General features: G+C 43.5%; 1 protein-coding gene across 4 annotated transcripts in view; it reads left to right on the top strand.

The window, feature by feature from the left end:
- The window catches only part of SSH2 (slingshot protein phosphatase 2), a 231569-nt gene that overhangs the window by 182724 nt on the left and 23191 nt on the right, over window positions 1-25654 (top strand). For all 4 annotated transcript variants that reach the window (XM_077294281.1, XM_077294278.1, XM_077294280.1 and 1 more), the window contains 3 exons: window positions 11818-11921; window positions 14699-14763; window positions 21444-21565. In XM_077294281.1, coding sequence (XP_077150396.1) covers window positions 11818-11921; window positions 14699-14763; window positions 21444-21565 — 291 coding nt within the window. The remainder of the gene's footprint in view (window positions 1-11817; window positions 11922-14698; window positions 14764-21443; window positions 21566-25654) is intronic.

Raw genomic sequence — 25654 nt, 5'->3', positions numbered from 1 at the left:
TAAGAGCCGAAGACATTTTTTTTTTTTTTTTTATAAACCTGAAACAAGGAATCTGTTGACCAACACAAAAAAATTGTGCATGATAAGCATGTCAGATGGTAGAAGACAAAGGACAATAGCTGTAGGCTGCTATTCACTGGTGCCCAAAAACTGTAAATATTCATATCCAGTCACCCACGAGTGGCATTACAATATAGAGTGCCTTGTCATGGGCGATGACATTATAATGCCTATTCTTCTCTAAGCCGCTATTTTATTTTGAACCATCTCAAGATGATCTCAGTCATGTTCTTTCTTCACGCAGTAAGTGAGGGGATCCTTCAACTTTCCGGGTAAGTGAGAAGTCTTCTTGGGAAATCCAGACCGCATAATATATATCAAGCTCTTTCTCCACCTCAGTTGTCAACTCGGCATTTATTGAGTCCAGTTTTGGAGTAATTTTCTGGTCAGTAGTTTGGTACCTTTTTTACTTTGATATTGTCTCCATAGTGGAGGATTCTTACTATTTAAGTAGCCCATGGCTGTGCGTAAAAGGTAGGTTTGCGAGTATGTGAAGTAAAGTTCTTGGGATTGTCAATCAGCAGAGCCATGAAAGTGTTGTATCATGACACTGGTTAAGAGCCTGTTGACCTAAACACAAGGTTTATCTTCTCAGAAGCACAGATTCTGGGAAATCTTTCCTGCCTTTGTTCCAGATCTCATTGTATTGATAAGGGGGCTCAGCAGGCTGGTGCCTGGCTTACATCTGATGGAGGAACCACATTGCATTGTTTGCTACTGCACATCTTCATTTTCACAGGGTCCAGGGGAGTTGTTTGAGATATATGAGGAGATAACTTCAGTTTGATGGCCAAAGCTCATTAAGGAGTCTGTGTAAATAGGATTGGTAGTCAAATTCCACATTAGATCTAAAGGCCCCCCCATACACATTAGTTGGCTGTAGGCCATACAGTGGTTTGACCAAGTCCCCCATATACAGGGGCGCACTGCTGAGCTTTCCCGTGTTCTCTGAGAGAGCCACTGCCGAACTCCTCTAGCAGCAGTTTTATTCCCATAGATTAAAAGGATCGGCAATCTGTAACCCAACATGCCGGGTCCTTCTCTTCCTCTCTAAAGTGCATGCCTTTTAGATTTTTGCCCAGGTCGGGAGAGAAAACGTTGGACCTGGTGTATTGGGGTATGGTCTGTGCTTCTTTGACGTGTCAAACCGGTCTTACACAGTGTTGGAAGAGTGAAATCCGTTCTTGACACTTAAGGCCCACTTCATCATTTGCGTTTTGTAATTTTTTCTTATCTTGTACTTACTGATGGTTTTTACGGCAAATTCATCAAAATGGCGCACATTGTTTTTGAGTTTTGCACAAAGTGAAACATTTTCCTTTTTTATGTCTTTAACCATTTTTGATACTTTTTAAAACAAAAAGTCGCAAGCTTTGCAAAAATTGATCAATAAAATTCTGGTGTGCAGAAAATCATGTGGATGGGGAGGGGGTATCGGAGTACATTTGCAGCAAATTTTTTATCTTTTCAAAAAGTCGCTCATGATAAATCAGATGGAAACCCTAAGCCCTACCCATGCCACACTCCATTCCTCCCCCCAAAAAAACATTAAATAAGTGCGAATACAAGAATTTAGTGCAATAAAAAAAGCACAAGACGCCAAAAGCTTAGTAAAAAAAATAAATTGCAATAATTAATTGGCCATTCGGTTTTTTTATTTTGTCTGTGTCAGGTACGGCCCTGCGCTAGGCCTAACATAATACGGTATATTTGTATAAGTGTGTGGCTATACTATAATAGATGGGTTGTTAATGCTAACTTTATGAAATGTCTCCTCCGGACATGGCGCTGAAAAACTTTCAGAAATTCTACAGATTGACCTCATTGCATCTCAGCAGGTGAAATCCATGGTGAAACTGTAGAATAGCATGGCGTGCTGTGGACCTCAGATCCGCAGTCTGATCATTTTCTGTTGCAAATTTTCACTGCAGCATATGAAAATAAAATCCCATCCACAATGCTGGTCAGATTTTTCACCTATAGTGGATAATCCCCTTAATAATAATTTTTTTTCAGTACTTGTTCAGTATTCTTCTCCTCTCCTTTCCTGAGAGCAAGAGAGTCCGCTTCCTAATTCAGACAAAGTCATCGGGGTCTTGCTGCTTTTTTCATCTGGCAAGTTCTGGGCATACCACAGCTAAATATAGTGTTGTCTACACTTGACTAATATGGAAAGGGACAGTATATTGACCTCAGGCAATCTCACCGTCGGCGTACAGTAGACGCCCTCTCCCTTAGCATTGAACAGCTTCATAAATGTTCTGACACGGACAGTGGCGCTGAATGCCAGCTGGCCACAGTACAGCGACATACTGTTCAAAACGCTCTGGATGTTAGCTTTGTACAGGAAAAGTACCGAGAAGTTTACTTTGCTCCATAAGCTCTAGTTATTATAGGAATTAACTGCTTTAAAAACTTCTGCATGCTGAAAAAAAAAAATCTAAATGGTGACTGTGGGAAAACTAAGTGACAACCCTAGTAGGAGCTGAAGTGATGGCCATATTGGTTGTCAAACGGCTCTTCCATTAAGTTAAAGCAAATATGACAAAAAAAGTGAAGTGATGAAACCGGCAACCTATTTTAGGAGAATATTTGCTTTATTACTTATTTCTAACAAAGGAAACTAATAAGAGAATTTTAACTTTAATACGGAATCTCTGACCAAATCTGTGTAAGGAAATGTCATTATGAACTGGTAACCTTTCTATTAGAATATCGGACAGTATAAATAATGGGTTTTAGGAAAATTTCTGAATTCTTTTGAGTTTCTAAATTTCATTAAAAAAAGCCACAGCTTTTTACATGTTAGCAGTCCATGGTCGAAGGGGAATCCCATGGAAACATACCCTTAGATCCGTGATCCCCAACCTTTCTGAAAGCCACATTCAGTTTTGAAAGAGGGTTGCGAGCCACATCCGGCTCTCGCGCCCCCCTCACAGTAGCGACACACAGAGCCCCCATTACTGGTATGATAGCCAAAGCTTTTCCAGAGAAATCACCCCGAAGCAGTGTACCAAGATCCAGGGGTTCCCACAATACCTCCATTCAGTATTCTCGCATCTATCACTCCCACCACACTATCACATCCATCTTCACCTCCTCTGACAGGTCGTATCATCTGGTCTCCAGCACACCACACTTAATCTCCAAAGCCAGAATAAGCACATTCAGATCTATTGTGTGCAGGTCTAAGGCCATGTTCACACTTTGCGGTTTTTACCGCGGAACCGCGGCGATTTTGATGCTGCGGGTCCGCAGCAGTTTCCATAGCGTTTACATTAACATGTAAACCCTATGGAAACCGCAAACCGCTGTGCACATGCTGCGGGAAAAACCGCGCAGAAACGCAGCGGTTTACAACCCGCAGCATGTCACTTCTTTGTGCAGAATCGCTGCGATTCTGCACCCATAGGAATGCATTGAACCGCTTACTTCCCGCATGGGGCTGTGCCCACGTTGCGGGAAGTAAGCGGTTAATGTGCGGGTGGTACCCGGGGTGGAGGAGAGGAGACTCTCCTCCAGGCCCTGGGAACCATATTTGGGTGTAAAAAAAAGAATTAAAATAAAAAATCATGCTATACTCACCTCTCAGCGCTGCCCGCGGCGTCCGGTCTCAGTTGCTGTGCCGAACAGGACCTGTGGTGACGTCGCGGTCACATGACCGTGATGACGCCGCGGTCACATGACCGTGACGTCACGAAGGTCCTTGTCGGCACAGCCGCTTGCAGCGCCGGGGAGATCGCGACGTCAGTGGGTGAGTATAGCCAATTTTTATTATTTTTTACATTACTATTGATGCTGCATATTGCTGCATATGCAGCATCAATAGTACAGCAGTAATCCCGCAGCGGAAACCGCGGAACAAACCGCGATAAATCTGCAGGGATAACCGCAGCGGTTTTTTGCCCTGCAGATTTTCAATTCCGCTGCGGGATTAACCCGCAGAGGAACCCGCAGCGTGTGAACGTGGCCTAAGGCCATGTGCACACGTTCAGTATTTTTCGCGGTTTTTTCGCGGTTTTTCGCTATAAAAACGTGATAAAAACGCGAAAAAAACGCTAACATATGCCTCCCATTATTTTCAGTGTATTCCGCATTTTTTGTGCAAATGTAGCCTTTTTTTCCGCGAAAAAATCGCATTGCGGAAAAAAAAGCAACATGTTCATTAAAATGCGGAATTGCAGGGGATTCCGCACACCTAAAAGTGCATTGATCTGCTTACTTCCCGCACGGGGCTGTGCACACCATGCGGGAAGTAAGCAGATTATGTGCGGTTGGTACCCAGGGTGGAGGAGAGGAGACTTTCCTCCACGGACTGGGCACCATATAAGTGGTCAAAAAGAAAGAATTAAAATAAAAAATAGTGATATACTCACCTTCGATGTCTTCCCGCCTCTCCACTGCACGCTGTCGCTTCGGTTCCTGTAGCTGGTGTGCGGTGAAGGACCTGCCGATGACGTCGCCGTCTTGTGATTGGTCGAGACCGGTCATGTGACCGCTCACGTGACCGCGACGTCATGGAAGGTCCTGCGCGCACACACCATCTATACGGAACGGATGCCGGTGAGGAGATCGGCTGTCTGCGGGTGAGTATAAGCATTTTTTTTATTTTTATTATTTTTAAACATTCTATCTTTTACTATAGATGCTGCAAAAGCAGCATCTATAGTAAAAAGTTGGTCACACTTGTCAAACGCTATGTTTGACAAGTGTGACCAACCTGTCGAGTCAGTTTTCCAAGCGATGCTACAGATCGCTTGGAAAACTTTAGCATTCTGCAAGCTAATTACGCTTGCAGAATGCTAAAAAAAACGCGAAAAAAACGCAAAAAAAAAAAAATGCGTATTTCTTGCAGAAAATTTCCGGTTTTCTTCAGGAAATTTCTGCAAGAAATCCGGACGTGTGCACATACCCTTACTTGCAAAATTCACAGTCTGGAGACCTGCTCGTCATAGTTTGCTAGACCTGATGCTAATGCACCCAGCTGGCAGGCAGCCGCGAGCCACATATCACTGGCCCGCGAGCCACATATCACTGGCCCGCGAGCCACAGGATCGGAACCTCTGCCTTAGAGTAATGTCTGCTAAACTCGCCGATATTGACAGCCTAATGTGTATTGGGGGCCCCGGACATCTTATCAGGGGAGATGTCAATTGGGCATGTCCAATTTTGGACTGCCGATCACATTGTTCTCGTGGAGATAAGCCATTGTCAGACATGTGTGGTGACGGCTTTTTCATAAAGAACCCAGGAGCGCTCAGCCGAACGAGTGATCCTATGTATCTGAGAGCTGGCCGATGCATCGTTCGGCCTACAGCCATCTAATGTGTATGGCCGGACTCCAGACCAAAACACAACCTCAATATAGGCCTATGAGGAGGTTGGCGTCTGTAGACCCATGGTTGTTCCTAATAACTGGCCTAAAGGTACCGTCACACTAAACGACTTTATAACGATATCGCTAGCGATCCGTGACGTTGCAGCGTCCTCGCTAGCGATATCGTTTAGTTTGACACGCAGCAGCGATCAGGATCCTGCTGTGATGTCGCTGGTCGCTGAATAAAGTCCAGAACTTTATTTGGTCGTTTGATCGCTGTGTATCGTTGTGTTTGACACCAAATGCAACGATACCAGCGATATTTTACACTGGTAACCAGGGTAAACATCGGGTAACTAAGCGCGGGGCCGCGCTTAGTAACCCGATGTTTACCCTGGTTACCAGCGTAAAATGTAAAAAAAACAAACAGCACATACTCACATTGCGTCCCCTGCAGTCTGCTTCCTCCTCTGACTCAGCGCCGCAAAGTGAAAGTGAAAGCAGCACAGCGGTGACGTCACCGCTCTGCTCTCACTGTACGGCGCTCAGTCAGTCAGGAAGTGGACGCAGGGGGACGTGAATGTAAGTATGTGCTGTTTGTTTTTTTTACATTTTACGCTGGTAACCAGGGTAAACATCGGGTTACTAAGCGCGGCCCTGCGCTTAGTTACCCGATGTTTACCCTGGTTACCAGGGGACCTCGGCATCGTTGATCGCTGGAGAGCGGTCTGTGTGACAGCTCTCCAGCGATCAAACAGCGACGCTGCAGCGATCGGCATCGTTGTCGTTATCGCTGCAGCGTCGCTTAATGTGACGGTACCTTAAGAGTATATTCCCACACTGTATTACAGCTGCAGAAACCCACCCTAGTGAATAGGCTGTTGTCAGAATTGTACCGTTTAGGTGCGTATTTCGTCCTTGGCATTGCAGTTGGTGAAATCTCCAATAATGTCCACAGGATAAATGAATCCGCTGCTGATTTCAGTTGAGACTTCTAGAATCTCATGTAGAACGGTCGTATAGTGAAATGTTAATTTTCCATCTGAAAAATCCACTGCATTTACATACCACCTTATTTTTCTCATGTAGTTGATCATATATGGAACGTAATGTTTTCTATCCTTCTTCAATATCCCAGCAATTCTGTAAACGTCGTCACCATCTCTCCAGTCCTCGGGTTACACATTTCAGCCATGTATCCGGGATGAGAGTCTCATGCGAAAACATGTGACTGACCCTTAGTTTGTTTCAGAACGATTTTTCATCTCGTGACCCTGCAGCTGTTTTGTGAAAGGGCGGCCCTGTTTGAAAATGCTAAATATTTTAATGTCTTGTGCTTTAAAAATAGTAACAGAGCGGGAAGAAGTCAGTGGCGGGTCCCCTGTTTACTGCATACTGTCAGGCAGCCATCTTGCGCTGTGAAGAATACGATCCTATTCATGAGGAAGGAGACTGTCTATTCATAAAGACCTAATGACTAATCTGGGGGGGCTTTGATGGTTGTGGCTTCAGATGAAATTGAGGAGCCTCTTTCTTCTGAAGATTTCTTCAGTGTTTCCACAACAAAATGGCTGTCAAGCCAAAGTCTTTTTTACCTCATGGATGGCTATAGTTTGCTATAGGATCAGACAACATATGAATCGGTTTTGTGCTAGTATTAAGTTTTCACTCTGGCCTCTGACTGCTACTTCCTATTTTGTAGAGACCAATTCTCCGCAGTCATGTGGTTATCGTCACAAACAGGATTTTGGTGGAAGGTAACACCTATGTGGGAACCACAGGATCCGCCATTCACAATAGGTGATAGTCACAGCTCCCCTCCCTGCACAGTGACCTCTGCACAGATCACAGCACATGCCTACAACACTTTCTCTCCTGAGCTGCCTCAGGCGACATGGCTGCCTCCATAATCTTGTGCAAAAAATATTGTGAAAAAAGTGTTAGTCATTACTGCGCGCAGACAATGTAATGAGCGAAAGGTATTTATATAGTTAATTGCATTACTATTACTCTACCATTCATTGTCTGCTTTTATGTATGTTTATTTCTTGAATGTGCACGTTGCCTGCGGATCGGTATAACATGGCTTCGGGCATTGAGGTTTGGGTATTGCTCAGGTTGCCCACGCTCTGCTTATTAAGAAAGGGTTAATGTACAGCGCTGCCCTCTTAATTCCCGCACACACGCTGAGGTCTTTGGTTCACAGATGTTTCATGCAAATATATATTTTTACAGAACACTTTCCCACGCTCACTGTTCATGTTGCTCACTCAGGAGACGCCGTCCCTCCACCATTTCACCCCGGTACATCTTTTCTTTCTATCGTTCGTCACTATTTCCGGTTTGTCCGCCGTGATATTGTGTAGCAGTATTTTTTATAGCTGCCATGGCGGAGTGAAGGACTGTTTGTCACGTGGGATAAAACAAAACCTACATTTGCGCTGAATTTGTGGCCGCAGTGGTTTTTTGATGATATCCTGCTTCGGATCACATCTGGGCCCCCATGAGCTTGTGCAGGATCCTCTGCTGACACGGGGAGCGCCCAGATTTCCAGGGAGAGGGAAAAGGTGCCGAAAAAAACGGGAGTTATCCTTCAGAGAGGAAGCAGGCCGATACTCTGCTTATCTTCATTCCTGCACAGAAGCACAAAATGATTTCTCACGCTACCTTCCGCCTTCTTCATGGACAAAAAATACACTTGAGTAATGGAACAGGCGCTGCTCTGTTTTCACCTATAGTAAAACTTCACTAGTGAATGGATACAGATCATCGCTCCATAAGAAATTTCCTGAAAATTTTCTCCTCTGGATTTTTTATCAAGTGCTTAGAAGGTGTTTTAAAAAAAAAATAAAAAAAAGAAATACACCCGTCCTAGGCTTTCACCTGACTCCTTATTTCGTCACCTCAGAGCCCCGACCCACTGTGCAGATCTTCAATATTTAATAATGTACTGAGGCCCTCTCTGTACGTTTGGGGGCACAATGCCTTTCATACTGTAAACTTACATGTCGTGCTATGACCATGACGTGACTTTTTGTGTATCCTTGCCAGAAGAGCCTCCGAAGCCCGGGACAGAGTAATGGAGCTATAGTGGGATCAGGTGAGAACCTGGGCAGGTGTGTTTAGTGGTTGTTTTTGTAAAGATTTTAACACTTTTTTCGGCCCTTCATTTCTTATGCTTGAGGGCCTGGAGAATCTGCCGGCCGACATTGGGCGAATCTGCCGGTCGACACTGGTTGAATCTGCCGGCCGACATTGGGCGAATCTGCCGGTCGACACTGGGAGAATCTGCCGGCTGACATTGGTCGAATCTGCTGGCTGACACTGGGCGAGTCCACCTGAAACAAATTTCCAATGCTTCTCTCATCTTTACTAGTGAATATATAACTTGTTGCGATGTTATGTCAGGTAGTTACAATTTTTATACATGGAGTTAACCATAATTTGATAAACTTTTCTGCCTTTTCTTAAAACAGCGCCACTCTTGTCCACAGGTTTCGTGTGATATTACAGCCCAGCCCAATTTAATTGGGCCAAGCTGCATTACTGAACACAAACTCTGGACTAGTGTGGTGCGGTTTCTGGAAGGTTTTTTTTTTTAATTAAAAAAAACAACTTTTTCCTTGTTGTTCAGTTACAATCAATCCCCTCTATAGTTGAATAACCAGATAACTTTATTTGCTTGTTTCCCAACAGTGTAGGTTCCCTTTAAATAACCAAATCTCTTCCATCTCTTGCTGGACAGATGTTCGGTACAGGTAGTATTTGATGGGAATTGATATTTCTCCACTCTTGTTTTTATTGCGGTGGTGTCGGGTGGGAGGAAGGCTCCCCGATGAGGCCACCTTATCGTCATCCCTCATCACTTCCTCCGCAGCTGGGCACATCACACATACAATACGGCAGATCATTACAGCCCGGAGGCTTCTGGTGATGTTTCGCAATGTTAACATGGTTTCCTCTTTCTTTTGAAGTGATCTGCGGAAAAGCATCACTTCTGGGTCTGTGCCCGTTCTGTGGGTTATGGGAGCAGAGTTGGCATAAGTGACCGTATTACAAAACCCAGCTTTCTTATTTGTTCCTCTTTCGATGGGGAAGTGGTAATTTTATACCTACTAATTGCCGTAGTATTAAATCTTTTTACTTTGTACATGATGAAACCATATAAAAGAGAAACGCTGTAAGCAAGGCTGGAAATTTTAACTCCATCACATTTCACATGTAGAATGGTTTGGGGCATACTTTAGACTTTCCTACAGACCTTGACATAATGTAAAGTACTGCGATACTGGTCACGTTTGCCGTCTGGATTTTGATGGCGACAAGCCATGATAGCGGCCATCTGATTATTCCTTAAAAGCAAATTTATTCAATTGGGAAGGCAGATGTTAATATCTTTAGGTGACCTTTTTATTCTAGATTCTGTTCCATTTTTTTGGGGGGGTGTTTTGCCACAGTTTTTGAGAATTGCTGCAAATTTGCAGTGTTTTTATGCAGACCGTCCTCGACTCTACCAGTCAAAAAATAGAAGCGTATTCAATGGGCTGAGACTTTGCTTTTTGGGAATGACTCGTTCTAGACTTCTGTTCTTGGTTCGAGGACTCCATTGCGAATGAGGCCGAATTTTTCCACCCAGCAGCACCTGCCGCAGTTTATGTAACTGTGATTCAGCTGAATACGATGCATGTCTGAGACCGATTAACGCCGAGTGATTAGTAAAGAAAGGACTGTGACAGCCTCCTCCGTCCCAGGCAGCTGTGCTGCTCCCAGCCATACGGTTCACGTTCAGGGCACCCCTTAAATACCTGACATGCTGCAGCACAGCTCTGCCTGCAGAGCACTCATCCATCTGCTGGCCCCAGCGATCTCGGGGAACTGTCATTGCCTCACTTAGTGTTGGATGTATGCATACTTTACAGGTGCTACAAGAGACGAAAAACTGACTCGTACCTCTTAGGGTATGTGCACACGTAAGAATTTCTTGCAGAAAATTCCTGAAGAAAACCGGACATTTTCTGCAAGAAATCCGCATGCGTTTTTCACGGGTTTTTTTTTACTGCGTTTTTTGCGCATTTTTTTCCGGAGTTTTCCCATTGCATTATATAGCGGGAAAAACGCGAATAAAACGCAAAATTAATGAACATGCTGCGTTTACCGTGATGCTTTTTTTTTTTTCTGCAGAAAAAAACGCATCATGTGCACAAAAATTGCAGAATGCATTCTAAATGATGGGATGCATATGTGTGTTTTTCTTGCGTTTTTATAGCGAAAAAACGCTAAAAAACCGCAACGTGTGCACACAGCCTTAACAGAACGAAGCTTGTGTGAACAGGTATACATATACATATACAAACTGCAGCAGCAGCACACTGTGTCCACCAGGATAGGGACCAACCTATACATGAAATATAAACTTCACTACTGCCGTATAGACTTACCGTACTTGAATCCAGTTTACTTGGTGCACAGATTGGCCAATTCTTGTTCCCATTAGCCACCATAAGCTGATCTTTCTTCTTCAGATAGGTCTCCCTTGGGCTAAAAATCTACAAATTTAAAGGGCAGGTAGGATTCAGCGCTAGTTAAAAAAAAAAAAACAGCCTTAGGGCTCATGTAGATGAGCGGATGAATCGGATGTGTCGTGTCCCGATTTCTAATCGGACGGCACTGTCCCATGTTAATCCATAGGACTGTTCAGATGGGCAATTTCTTTTTAGCTTTTCAACTGTCCTAAGAAAGAATAATTGCAGCATCCACTACCTCCTGAGTCTCTGAGACTAGCTTATTCAAGTCTATGGGTGCATAAAAAAAGGAACATCCAAGTGGCATCCAATTTTTATGAATTCATTTCTATTGTATACCTGGAAAACTGTATGTGTGCGCATTTTAATATGTTTTTTTATACAATGGAAGTGCCCTGACTTTCTGATATACAGTGTATGCTCTAAAAATATTACATTTCATGCTGTGATATTGGAGTCTTGCTGCAACGACGGGCGTTTTTTGTGCGCACTCCTTCTTCCGCAAATCTGTTCATCTGTTCTTTACACACAAGTCAGTGGATCTTGTTTCACAGTGAGGGAAGTAAAGATGGGGCATGCTGCTTTTCAATATGCCTGATACTATTTTTCTCTCTTCGAAGATCCCAGAAGTGTCTGTTAGCAGCTTACATAGAGGGGGCACATAGAGAATAACAATTGACTGAATAGATTCTTACAGGAACTTTGTGTTTGGGTTTTTTTAAGGAGGTTTTTGGAGCAAAAACTGCACATAAACTCTCCAAATCCTCCTCAAAAACCTTAGTTTCCACCTCAAAAATACTGTGTGAACATGCCCTTAGAAAACCATTACTCCACCAATTAGTATAATCTATGATTCATATTATATGAAAATTATATTCTAATACAGATTTAATTGAATGTTATTTGCTTTCATTACAGCATCAGCGAAAGTTTCCTGACGGTGAAAGGTGCTGCCTTATTCCTTCCACGTGGAAATGGCTCATCTACCCCAAGAATCAGCCATCGGCGCAACAAGCATGCAGGTAGGTATTTGCTAATCTCTATCATGTAGCTGTTTTTCTTGAATTTGCTGATTATTAAGCCCATCAACTACAAAATCGCACTCTTGTGTGTGGCTTTTTCGTGGCTTATTGCTCCATTGAAGTCACACGACTATTTTCAATGTGATTTGGCGGTGCATGCGTGTGTGTGTGTGTATATACACACACACACACACAACACACACATATCTATATCCATGCATGCATATTTTAGCCAAATTACATGGCCGGTTCACATGTCTGTGGAACATCGTCCGTCCTTAGATCGGAATCACCGGCCTAACTCCATCATAGTCACATATGAAGCAGGCGGCTCAGGTCAGGAGACAGTCAGGTCTGGTATTCTGATCCGAGGATGGTCCATGTTTCATGAACATGTGCAACCGGCCGTGGTAACATTTAAGATGCCGTTAATCCGTTTCTTCTTTAAGTGCATGTTCAAAAGTAATTAAAATGACTTACTGACTTTAAGGCATAATTTTTTTTTAAACCCCTAATTAAAAAAAAACCAACAAACTAATTTTCTTGCTTTCAAATTGACACAATGCCGTAAAGCCTTCAGGGCCATCTCCATGGTGTGCATCATATAATAAAATGATCTGAAATAAGTGGCATTACGGTATATTGTGACCCTGTAAATGTGTATATTTGGTAAATCTTTCCAAGAAATACATTCTCGGAGCGCAGTAATGTTGTGGATGTTTCTATGTGCACTGTGAGAACTGGTTTTGCAGGAAGATGTCATTTATTTAGTTTTTCTCCTATTTTCCCCAAGTGTTTGGCTTCAGGTGCTCTCGCTCCTTTGTCGATCATTGTGTGACATACAGTACTGTACATGATCGAACAATACCCAACACGATGGAAAAATACAGCGCAGCCAGAGACGCCCAACAATGGCCTTCACCCTTCATTATCCTATACACGTATTGTCTGCTCACAAGACAATTACTATAAAATCCCGGATGTGCTTACCTGGACTTTGTTGGCTAAATTGCTTTATTTATAAGCTGCCTTCCCCTTTGATGTATTTATTCTATAATTCGTTTCCCATTTTAGATTATGCACTTTCTCCTGGGAACTTGATTTCTCCATACATTTAGATAGAAGAGCGCGTGCGTCATACATAGGCTGCCGCTGTGTGGCGCCATCTAGTGGTCACGTCTCAATGAGGTGTGAAACGGCGGTTATAAACTCTGATCTGTATGTAATATACATACTGGTGTTACACAAGTATCAGGAAATAAAGGAGTGCAAAATATAGACCGCTACTGTCACCAGACAGGTTGCAAGGTCATAATAAGTTGCATTCTGTATTGCATATTTTAGGTATAAGTGCTCTTTAAAGGCTTGTCCTCTTTCAGAAAAGTGGACCCTAAATGCAATGAAATACTTAAGATATTGATCACAGTTGGTACACACCCTTCTTGTGACAGCTGGCCCCCGCTGCTCCAGTCCTCTGTGTTTTGGGTGAAATCACGTGGACAAAAGGCATCACTGCTGCAGCCAATCGCTGCGCTCAGCGGCTGTGCCGAGATAGTGATTGGCTAAATCAATGATGCACTTTCGATGGGACATGACCGCTGCAGCCAAACCTCTGAGACTGGCGCAGCTGCGGTGAGCCATCACTAGACCCAGGGAGGGAGAGTACCTGCTGCTATTATTTTAGGTATTTCACAGCATTTGGTATCCATTTTCCTGAAATTGGACAACCCTCTTTATTAACATTTCCTGACATATAAGTTCATACACTTCCAGTGTTCACTTTTTTTTATCGGAAGCATTGGGAAAACTCCCAGCTTGTGTAACATGGCCATGTGTTCCCATTCAGCCTACAAAGACGAGAATGGTGTCATTTTTAGCGCCTCTGACCAGTACGTGCAGTGGTGTAGCATAAGTTACCAGCACCCAAGGGGAAAGCAAGTATTGCCGCCCATTACCCAGTAATAATGTCCTTCTTAAAAAATGTTAATGCCTCCTAAAAAGGTGATGATGCCCCCTTAGTGTCCAACCAAAGCTAATCCACCTTTGCATCACCCCCTGCAATAAAGGTTTCTACTCCCCTAATCCGAGCGTCCCTTTCTCCCCTGCACAGAGTAGGCATGCCGTGACCTACTTGATCTGGGATGCTAAGATCTTGTGGACCTTACCGCAGCTTGCGACCTACAGGACCGACATTGGTGGGTTAGAGACGCAATGGCTCCCTGTCCGCTCTACACCAGGATCAATCACCGTTACCAAGCACACAGCGTCAGAGCCGATCTATGGCACCATGTTTATACGGTGCCATACTTCTGCCTTACTACGGGAGATCCACCCAATGTATGCAATGTATATACAGCATGGACAGATGAGAACCGGAGCGGTGCATGCACAGTGATGGAAAGCATCCCTAGACAGAGGTGACTTGTCTCTAAGGGTGCACCTTCTCCATGTTGTGCAACGCGGCTTTTCGATAGTTTTCATTGGACACCGTTCACTGACTATCCGCTGTACACACATTTTTCTTAGGAAATAATTTGGCTGTCTTTTTATTGGCCTCTACACACTTTAATAACGTTATGAAATCATTAATCATTGCTCCTTGTTTTGTACACTAAGGAGTAAAAAAAAAGAGGGAAAAACCAAAACATTCCCTTGGTGCTTAGTCATGTTGTGTACGATGGTTGCGATTTTTTTATTTTATTTTTTGAATTTTCCTGTGCAGTTTTCACTTGTGGAAATAACGAGGTGTAACCCTGCTCTGTGCTCTGTGTCTACAGGGGATCTTCAGCAACACCTCCAAGCCATGTTTACACTCCTCCGCCCCGAGGACAACATCCGCTTGGTGAGTATTTGCGGCCACATATTACTGTACTGTATACTGACCGCATCCGCGGCTCTCCTTTTGATTGTCCAGACCGGCGTTGTCGGTGCGGCATTCTGCAACAATGACCATGCACCAGCACGGCAAATCAAGAGGAGCTGCCGATGCCGTCCGTTAAGAGGGCGAAGGCTGCCATCCAGCGGCCACGAATACTGACCTGGACCGGGCTCCTACAAGTTGATTTGTTCATCTTTTTTTACACTCACACATCGTTTTTAAACGAACAGAGTTCAGAGAAAGAAATTGTTCACCTTGTGGGCCAATTTTTTTTCTTTCCTTAGAGATTGTCCACTACATTTACATTGATTGTCCAATCCTTGGTGTCTCTTCAGTGGAGCTACAACATCGTAACGCCCCATCAATCAGCTGTTCTAGGAGCCGGCGGCGGCTGGAACTGCTCTGTTACAGAGCTGCTCCTTCTACTGATAGTGGTAACGACCGGGTACTGCTCCCTATTGATTTGGATAGGAGGCAGATGTGCAGTACCCGGTCATGGCCCCTATCAGTAGAAGGAGCAGCTCCGTAACTGAGCAGTTCTGGCCTCCGGCGGCTCCTAGAGCAGCTGATTGGCAGGGTCTTAAAGTGTCGCACCCCCACCAGAGAGACATGGCCTACAGTGATGAGCGAACGTGCTTGGATAAGGTGTTATCTGAGCATGCTCTGGTGCTAACCGAGTGTCTTGGGCATGCTCGACTAATATATTCGAGTCCTCGCAACTCTTAGGCAATTCCTGCATAAGTTGCGGCTGTCCAACAGACAATCCCTGCATATATGTTGCGGCTGTTAAACAGCCATGAAACATTCAGCCGCAAGGTCTCCAACATATTATTCGAGCACGCCAAAGACCCTCAGTTGGCACATGAGCATGCTCGGAGAACACCTTACCCAAGCTCGTTCGCTGATCACTAATGACCTATCCTAAAGATTGGCCTAGGCCATCAATGTTAAAGTAGTGGACAAACTCTTTAAAAACCTGTATTTGGCGCTAAAGATCTTTTTTGCAATTGGGTTTCCTTAAACAATTTGCACCGTTTGACTTTTCCGGGATGTTTGTTTCCCTGCACATTGCACTTTGATGTGGTCTGTATTCATATATCTGCTCAAAGGAGCTCTGAAAAAGACAGGTGACGGAGTCAAAAACTGTGTCAAGCAATCACAGCAAGCTGACAGATTCTCAGTTGACTCATTCTGCAGCCAGTAATCGTGCAACACGGAGGGAGGGAGGGAAACGGTGCAACATTTTTAATGTAATCCAATTGCAAAAATAATTTAACAGCCCCTATTAGTTGCATTTAAGTTAAAGAAACAAATTATCCTCAAATTCGGACAAAACCGTTAAATGCGAAAGAAAGAATGCTAATTAATCTTAATAATAAAAAGAGATCGTCCTCTGTAAACCCTAGCAGTCTCCTAATTAGTGAGTGGAGCGGCTCCGCACTCTGGATCACAAGCCATACAGGAATGCTGCCTGAGGGGCGGCCACATTCATATGATATTCCCATATAAAATAACACGCTTTGAAGTTTCTCACGTGGCGCCTTCTGCTGAGGCCATCACTCGGAGCAGCCAAAGGTTAATCAGAAGCTCTTTCGGTGTGTAGATAAGTTTTCACGGAGCGCTGCACCCACTGGGATGTTACTGGGATCTTTCTTTATGATCTATTGTTAGTGGGGGGGGGGATAAATGGTGCAACTGGTTAAACAGTTTGGTAAAGTTGGTTGTTCCGCAGGCTCCGACAGGCTGTTATTAGGGAAAATTCCGCTCTCACATGACATTTTCATAGCAATATAATGAGTAACTCTGAATGCTTAGCGGTATTCTTCAGTGCTGACCTTCACAGCTGCATTCACAATTCTGCTGGTTGCTTCTTACCAGAGCGCTCAACAGATAATGCAGCGCTTACACCAAAAATATATATACTCGCTACATCAGACTGCTGTAAGACCACAGTGTGGCCGATGAGCACCGTGGCCTCTTACCGCAAAATCATTAATTTTTCCCAAACTGATGCAATTTTTTTCTCTGCTTTTTTCTTTTCTAGTGCACCCCTCACTAAAAGAGAAAAACTTGTGATTTATTTATTTATTTATTTATTTTGTGGCTGTACAGCAGATGATGACTAGCTACTTTGCTTTTCAGGAGTTGATCTGCTCCAAAATACTTTTTGAAACTACTTGTAAAACTTTTCCTATTCATTACTTTGTGAAATCCTCTTTGCTGTTTTATGGGAGGTGTTTTTGTTTTGTTCTAGCTTTTTGGGTGGGGTGGTTTTGTTTTAGGATTTGAAAAATACCTGGTGAGAAACATGAAGTCACCTCCTTGTAGCAATTTTTTTTTTTAATCCACTCCTGATAAGGAGCGATCAAAAACTGTTCAGGACAATAAAAACTTCCAGAAAGGATCATTGACTCGTTATAAAGTACAGAGCGTCCTCCTAGCAGAAAACACCAAAGAATTTACCCTAATTTTTTTTTTTACCTCTTGACTTTTTAGAAACCTGAAGTGGTACAAAGACATTTAAAAGCCTGAACATAGAACCAGCAAGTCGTTTATTCATCGAAATGCACATGTTCTTTCTTTGGAGCGTTTTCTGATAGGATTTTCAGGCAGACAAGCCAGAAAAAGACACAACGTACACATTACCCTACGTGTGAAGTGTTATCCGAGCCTCCATAGTGCACCTAGAACTGCTGCCATTACTAGGGATGTCAGTAAGAGTCCTCTACACCCCATCATCTCCTCTAATCAGATCCAGCATTGCGTGCCGTCACTTTATCTGTGGTGCTGTAGTGAATATGGGGTTGGCACAAGGAGCAGTCAATGTACACATCCTCTGATGTGAATTGCTGGTTACTGCAGTTTACCATTGCTTTTCTCGTTGCTAGGCATGAGAATTAGTGTAACCCCCTAGAACTGATCATTTTCTGTTCTCCATTTACCCAGACCGGTCATGTCAAGCAGGACTCGCACGCACTGTGCAATCTGTCCCGCTGCGGACATATTATTTACCTCTCACCCAATTAGTGTCTGCTCTAGTCATATAGTCATCTAATGACTCTGGATTTCTAGGAATGTATTTTCTTCTGTTTTCCTCCTCCACTCATCTTGTTACTCAGCAGTAGGACCAGCTGCGGGTTATTTTGTTAGTTACAGGGACAGACTGTAGCCCACATTGGGGCTTGTTCATATTATGCCTTTTTTTCCATGCGATTTGAAAGTGAAAAAATGCTGCACTTCACAGTACCAGCAAAGGGAATGAGATTTCTACATGCTGCCTATTCTTTCCTTGTGATTTGAACCATCGTAGCGTTTGTTTTTCTTCTTCTTTTTTCAAAACTTCATTATTTTTTGCACAGGATTTCTCCCATTTAAATGAATGAGGGAAAAAATGCAAGTAATATCTCAAATATCTTACGCAGTTGTTTTCTTGCCAACATCCTGGTTTTTGGTGTAGAAAAATCTGTTTCAAATACACAGTGCAAGTAAGGGTAAGTTCACACAGGGCGTTTTGCTGCTTTTTTTTTCTGCAGCAAAACCTGATCATCTTGGCAGGAAAGAAGCTGCGTCAAAAACGCAGGTTTAGGTGCGTTTTTGGTGCTTTTTTTTTTTCTTTTTGTCCATGCTTTGTCATTGGATTTTCAGCAGCAAAAACACAGCAAATAATGATACCTGCATTTTTGCTGCACTTTTTTCAACACCCATTCAAGTCAATGGGTGAAAAAACGCAGGAAAGAAGTGACATGCTCTATGTCCAAAAAACGCAGGAAAGCACAAAATACTGATCAAACAAAAAACCAATGTGTGTGCATGAGATTTCTGAAATCTCATAGGCTTTGCTGGTACTGTAAAAAGCAGCTGAAAATTAGCATAAAAAAACGCCCAGGGTGAACTTACCCTGAGGCTAAGTGCACACGTTGCAGAATTGCCGTGGAAATTTCCGCGGCAATTCTGCAACTCCTGGCGTGGGTATATCGCATATGGAATTGGCATGCATATTCCTAGCCTTTTGCGAGCATAATTAGCTTGCAGAATGCTAGCGTTTTCCAAGCGATCTGTAGCATCGCTTGGACAACTGATTGACAGGTTGGTCACGCTTGTCAAACATAGTAAAAAGTTGGTCACACTTGTCAAACACTATTGATGGTGCCTATGCAGCATCAATAGTAAAAAGATATAATGTTAAAAATAAAAAAAATGGTTATACTCACCCTCTGATGGCCCCCGATCTCTTCAGCGCTGCACACGCCCGCTTCCGTTCCTATAGATGCTTTGTGTTCAGGACCTGCGATGACGTCGCGGTCACACGGTCCTTCACACACAGCATCCATGGGAACGGAAGCGGGCGCGTGCACCGCTGAGAGGCGGAAAGACTCCGGGGCCATCAGAAGGTGAGTATATCACTATTTTTTATTTTAATTATACTTTTTTAACAATTATATGGTGCCCAGTCCGTGGAGGACAGTCTCCTCTCCTCCACCCTGGGTACCAACCGCACATGATCCATTTACTTCCTGCATGGTGGGCATAGCCCTATGCGGGAAGTAAGCAGATCAATGCATTCCTAGGTGTGCGGAATCCCCGCGATTCCGCAAATTGAGGGTATGTGCACACGTCAGGATTTCTTGCAGAAATTTTCCTGACAAAAACCGGACATTTCTGTCAGAAAACCACATGCGTTTTTTTCGCGTTTTTTTTTTTTTTCATGCGTTTTTTACGCATTTTTTTGTGCGTTTTTTTTCCAAATGCATAGAATTGCGGGAAAAACGCAGAAAATATGCAAAATTAATGAACATGCTGCTTTTTTACGCGATGCTTTTTTTTGTGGAAAAAAACGCACCATGTGCACAAAACATGCAGAATGCATTCTAAATGATAGGATGCATAATGTATTCGTTTTTAATGAGTTTTTATAGCGTTTTTATCTCGAAAAAACCTGAACGTGTGCACATACCCTTAGTGAACATGCTGTGTTTTTTTCTGGAATGCGATTCCGCTCAGGAAAACAATGCAGCATGTGCACAAAAAATGCGGATTGCATTCTATTAAGTAGGATGCTTAATGTATGCATTTTTTTTGCGGTTTTATATCATTTTTATAGCGAAAAACCACGGAAAAAACGCGAAAAATCTACGTGTGTCTCTTTCTCACATCCGTTTTTCACATGCGTGTTCTATCCTTGATTTTCAGTCTGACCGTTGCATTTAATGACACAATTCATGTAAGATTACTATGTGCAGTGGACTCCCGACATACTGTATAATGCAGAAATCAGGGAAGGGTTGATGATGGTGAATTTGCTGATGCCAGAAGCAGGCGGCCACTAAACATGCCTTGGGAAGATGCATGTGCGCCTGTTTCACTTTAGCATCGGCATGTCGGCGCCATATTTAGCCGTTGATACACAGAATGCAACGGTTTGGTTGTTGGTCGATGATTTGCCTCCTCTGCACTTTCTCTTTATGACCTTTAGATTCAGAGGTCAACCTGAGCCTCATTGGCCATCAACCCTGTAAAGAGACAAAGTAGTATTGTAGGCCCCGCAGGAGAAGAACACGCCATCAGATCCTATATCTGGCCATATAATCCCCTATTACCTACTACTGGGACTTAATTTGCTAGTGTCTGATATACAGAGCAATACATTCTGTTCAGTGTGGCCGTATACAGCGCTGAGGGCCCTGTCTAGCAATGTTCATTATGGATTTATATCCACACGAGTGTTATTTGGCGCAGATGTACTAAATTAGAACCACTTCGGATTCAGGAAGATTACTTCTACCTATTTTTGTCCCACCATCGGTCTTGGCTCTGACCTTGATTGATCAGTATTGTTCTCTTGCCTTCTTCCGCTTGTGACGCCTGCCGGTTTCTTGGAATCGCAGGCACTCTGTGCCGTTTCCTGACGACTTGGCACTGCTCAGACTTGTGTTCTTGCGGAGTCAGCCCTGACTGGGCGCAGAGCTGAGTGTGAGAATACAATGGAGCGTAATCCCTGTGGTGTCTCTCGGCCATGCAGATGTCCTCTTTGATGTGGCGCTCTGTTTAGGAAGAGCTTTCTTCCTGAGGACGACGTACAAGCCAGCGCTATGCAGCCGGCACTATGTAAATCCTGAGCCGTATTGCACTAGTATATGTAATGCTCGCTGGCAATTGCTTTGCCGTATACTTTCTGGGGTCATAGAATAAATAGCTACTACCTCACACAAAATATAAAATTCTATCGGCGCGGATTGGTACCTGCTACAATACTTTTGGGTGCGCTTCTCCAGTGGTAGGTGCTGCAATGTGCAGTTTTATTTCGATAAGTGTAGCACCTAGCGTGCAGTTGTTTCCCCACGCCCAATGTCAGAACAACCTGTAGAGGCTTTGATATTTGCCAATCCTCTTGGCAATGTGTTCATATGGCGTAACGATGTCCCGGCCCGCTGGATTGCCGTCATCTATTGTGATGAAAGTACATCAGCTTCTGTCCTTGTGAAAAGCTTTCCTGCCTCCAGCGCACATCAGGTCTAATCATTGTAGGAGATGCAAGGTAACATGCAGGATGGTTTCCATTTGTCGCTTTCTGGGTTTATTTGCTGTGTTGTACTTATTGTAAGTCCTCAGTAGTCACCTTTTTCTTTATATGGTTTTTGTCCTAGGCCGTAAAATTGGAAAGCACCTATCAAAACCGTACCCGTTACATGGTGGTCGTATCAACAAACGGAAGGCAGGATACAGAGGAGAGCATCGTGCTGGGGATGGATTTTGCGTGTAATGACAGGTACGTAAAAATAAGTGGGGCATACCAATATATGCGTCCTTACCGGAGCCAAGATTTTCAACTGCACCTGTAATATCTATTATCTTGGATGAATATTTGTTCTATCAGTTGTTGGGGTCCATTCCAAAACTCAGGAATAACATTGGTTTTTAGTACAGGTTCTGCGCCAAAATCCAGGTTAGGTTTTGTTTTGTTTTTTCCAGTCCACATTCAGTACCTGTAGAATTGTACGTGTTTTGGAGGCTAAGGGTACCGTCACACAGTGCCATTTTCATCGCTACGACGGTACGATTCGTGACGTTCTAGCGATATCGTTACGATATCGCAGTGTCTGACACGCAGCAGCGATCAGGGATCCTGCTGAGAATCGTACGTCGTAGCAGATCGTTTGGAACTTTCTTTCGTCGCTTGATCACCCGCTGACATCGCTGGATCGTTGTGTGTGACACCGATCCAGCGATGTGTTTGCTTGTAACCAGGGTAAACATCGGGTTACTAAGCGCAGGGCCGCGCTTAGTAACCCGCTGTTTACCCTGGTTACCAGCGTAAACGTAAAAAAAACAAACAGTACATACTCACATTCCGGTGTCTGTCCTCCGGCGTCTCAGCTTCTCTGTACTGTGAGCGCCGGCCAGCTGGAAAGCGAGCACAGCGGTGACGTCTGACGTCACCGCTGTGCTTTTCGGCTATGGTGATTACACAGTGGAGAGAAGCAGAACGCCGGGGGACAGACACCGGAATGTAAGTATGTACTGTTTGTTTTTTTTACGTTTACGCTGGTAACCAGGGTAAACATCGGGTTACTAAGCGCGGCCCTGCGCTTAGTAACCCGATGTTTACCCGGGGAGTTCGGCATCGCTCCAGCGCCGTGATTGCAAAGTGTGACCGCAGTCTACGACGCTGGAGCGATAATCATACGACGCTGCGACGTCACGGATCGTGCCGTCGTAGCGATGAAAATGGCATTGTGTGACGGTACCCTTATTCACATGCACTTGAAGAAAAATCTGCACAAAATTGTTTCTGCATCCTGAAAAAAATTTCTCTGAATTGGTACCAAGCTCCATATTCTCACTGACTAGCTGCATAAAATGGGATTGATCGTCTTAAGGATATCAGACCTTTTTGTCACAAATCAGACTGTCGGCCTATAATAAATCTGAAGTGTGAGCCTTACTTTCCATCGGAACGCCGTAGAACACAACTTCCCAGAATTTGTCATGATTTGCAGAATGTTCTTTCCTCTTAGGAACCACCCAAATATCACACTTCAGGCCTCTGTTTACTCTCCCTTCTTTCTTGGATGTGGCAGGTCTCTGGTTTTTCTTTCCTTTTGATTTCCCGTTTTCTCTGGCAGCTGGAGAGCTCTGCACTTCTCATCCATCTTTCTAGCCAGCAGCGAGAGGGAAAAGCACGGATCTGCTATGCCAGGAATCTGAAGTGTAATGTTATTCCTAGCCTTGTAGTCTGGTCGCTATGGAAAATATTTCACTGCTTGTTTTGAAACTCCACCTGCGCATGGTGTAAGATCTGCAGCCCTCCTCTTCTCCGACACGAGACCGGCATGTGATGTTTGCTCACCAATGGTCCCTCAGTGGAGAACCATCATATTTATGTTCCTCAAGTGCTGATGTCTTGCTCTGACCTCGTATAACAAAGTCATTCTGTTACTCAACGGGGGAGGAAGGAGACAGCTGAACACTTGTCATCAGACATGGTGTGTGCGGAGACCACGACGGCCTTCTTCATCTAGGGGTGTTTGGACTTCTCTTTACGAGTGCGTTGTCTTGTACTTTATCAGCACACTAGTAGGACATTATATCTTGTGACTTCATTGTCTGCTAACTGAACATTTAAAAGTGTTCACACTGCAAGATCATCGTGAAGGAGCTTTATTCGGAACGGCGATTTATCAGTAATCATGCAGCTTAAACTGGCTGATTTTGTGCTGCACAAAAAGATCATCGTTCTCTGCAGCACATAGTCCTGTCTAAACAGCTGCCAAGAACAATGGCAGCCAATGTGCACTGACCAATCCATTACAGATCATTCAGCCTTCATCTGTGTAAACAGGCAAATAAACCACCACGGATCAGCAAACGAGTTGCTGTTCGGCATATTTTAGTCAACAGATGTAACCGCACCTTTAGTTATGTAACCTGTGATTTTAAAGTAATATGTAATAGGACTTACACCAATGTAAAAGGAAAACATTAATAAATAATAATAATAATAATAAAGGTGCAAAATGCATACATGGTTATGTTCACACGTTGCTTTTTTGTTGCTTTTTTTCTGCAGCCAAAACCTGCTCTCTTGCTAGTAAAAAAAATAAAGAAAAAAATCTAACAATATAGCAAGCTCAGCTATGGTTTTGTTGTTTTTGTTTTGTTTTTATGCTTAATAAATTTAGTTTAATTCACCAAAAAAGCAGCAAAAGTTTTTCTGCACTTTCTCTGATTTTCTCTGGTGAAAAAAAAATAAACACTGACAGAATTGACATGCTGCAGTATTCCAAAAATTAGCGGTTTTCAGTCAAGAAAAAAGCTGCGTATGGATCAGATTTCTGAAATTGTACTGTAAAAATGTGCTTTTTATTTGGATAGAATAAAAAAAAACGCAAACATGCAATGTGTGAAACATAGCCTATATGTTCTAACTTGTGGTTAATGCCTAGTTGCTTGTAAAGCATAGTTACTGTGTTGGCTTATTCTGATCCCTTGGGGATCAAAGTTAAAGCGGTTGTCTACTCTTGTATCTTCAGGAGCTTCCTGCTCCTGTAGATTGACCGTTCAGAGCAGTGTCCTGGTCACGCCGCTGGCCCGATCTGTGCGCTCTGATGCTGCAAGCAAAGCGGGTTTTGCCTCTGCAGCATCAAAGGAGCACAGGGGTACTGATGCCGACTAGATCCAGCGATCTTGTTTTTGCAAGCACTTTAAAATTTTACCCATTTAAGAATTTGAGACTTACCCCTTTAAAATGGTCATACACATTAGACTTCCCTTAAGAACCAATATTGGGTGAGTGATGGATCAGCCATGTTGAATTTCAGCATGCCTGATCTGTTATTCTTTTAGCAGATAAGCTGTCGGCCAGAGGTTTTTGGAAGCGCCGACCTCCCTCCACTTATTCCCTTACCAAGTTCTGAGGAATCATTTAGAAATCGTTTTAGATGGCTGATATTAAATGTGTATATAGCCAGTAATAGAGATTTTAATTTGGGGTTTAAAGTATTTATTCCAACCTAAATAGCTACTGTTGACAATTGGATTTCCAGTCTTAGCACTTTCCTCCCATTATATCTACATTTCTGTAGATGCCCAAATATAAATTGACACACAGCAAATTTCTGTAAATCTGTTGTATCTAAGGGTATGAGCACACGTTGCGGATTTGTCTCTGGAATTATTTGTGCGGATTCTGCATTTCTTGGCAGAAAACGCAGGTGCAGATTTGATGCGTTTTTTTATGCAGATTTTGTGCGGATTTCTTGCGTTTTTACCCTTGCGGATTTCTATAATGGAATGGGTACAAAAACACTGCAGATCCCCTCACAAATAAATGACATGCTCCTTCTTTTAATCCGCAGCGTTTTCCATGCGGAATTTTCCGCACCATCAGCACAGCATTTTTTTTTCCATTGATTTACATTGTACTGTAAATCACTTGCGGATCTGCAGTGTTTCTGTGTGGGAAAAAAACGCTGCGGATCTGCAGTAAATCCGCATCGTGTGCACATAGCCTACATGGGGTTGTGTTGGTTGTAAGGACTGTAGTAAGCCGTATTCTGATGAATGGGTCAGTCTGCAGCAAATGCTGCTGTGTGTGAATTCACCCCACTAGCGGTCTGTGATCTCCGACGGTGTCTGGTCTGTCTGCGGCCATTCTCTTCTTTGGGCGATGGCTAATAGTCAGAGCACTGATGGATATTTTCACAAATGAGGACCAGGTTCAGTATAAATTCTAGTGATTGCAATAGGCCAAACTGAAAATTCCTGGAGTTAGTTATTACCGGTACTTCAAGCAATAAAATAGTTTTGATCAGCACCATCAATCTGACGTTTCAAGTCCGTGGTTGGCAGGAAGGTC

Source organism: Ranitomeya variabilis, chromosome 3 (assembly GCF_051348905.1).
Source record: "Ranitomeya variabilis isolate aRanVar5 chromosome 3, aRanVar5.hap1, whole genome shotgun sequence".
NCBI classification, from domain to species: domain Eukaryota; kingdom Metazoa; phylum Chordata; class Amphibia; order Anura; family Dendrobatidae; genus Ranitomeya; species Ranitomeya variabilis.
The sequence above is the reverse complement of the archived record's forward strand: the minus strand, read 5'-3'. Positions and strand labels throughout refer to the sequence as shown.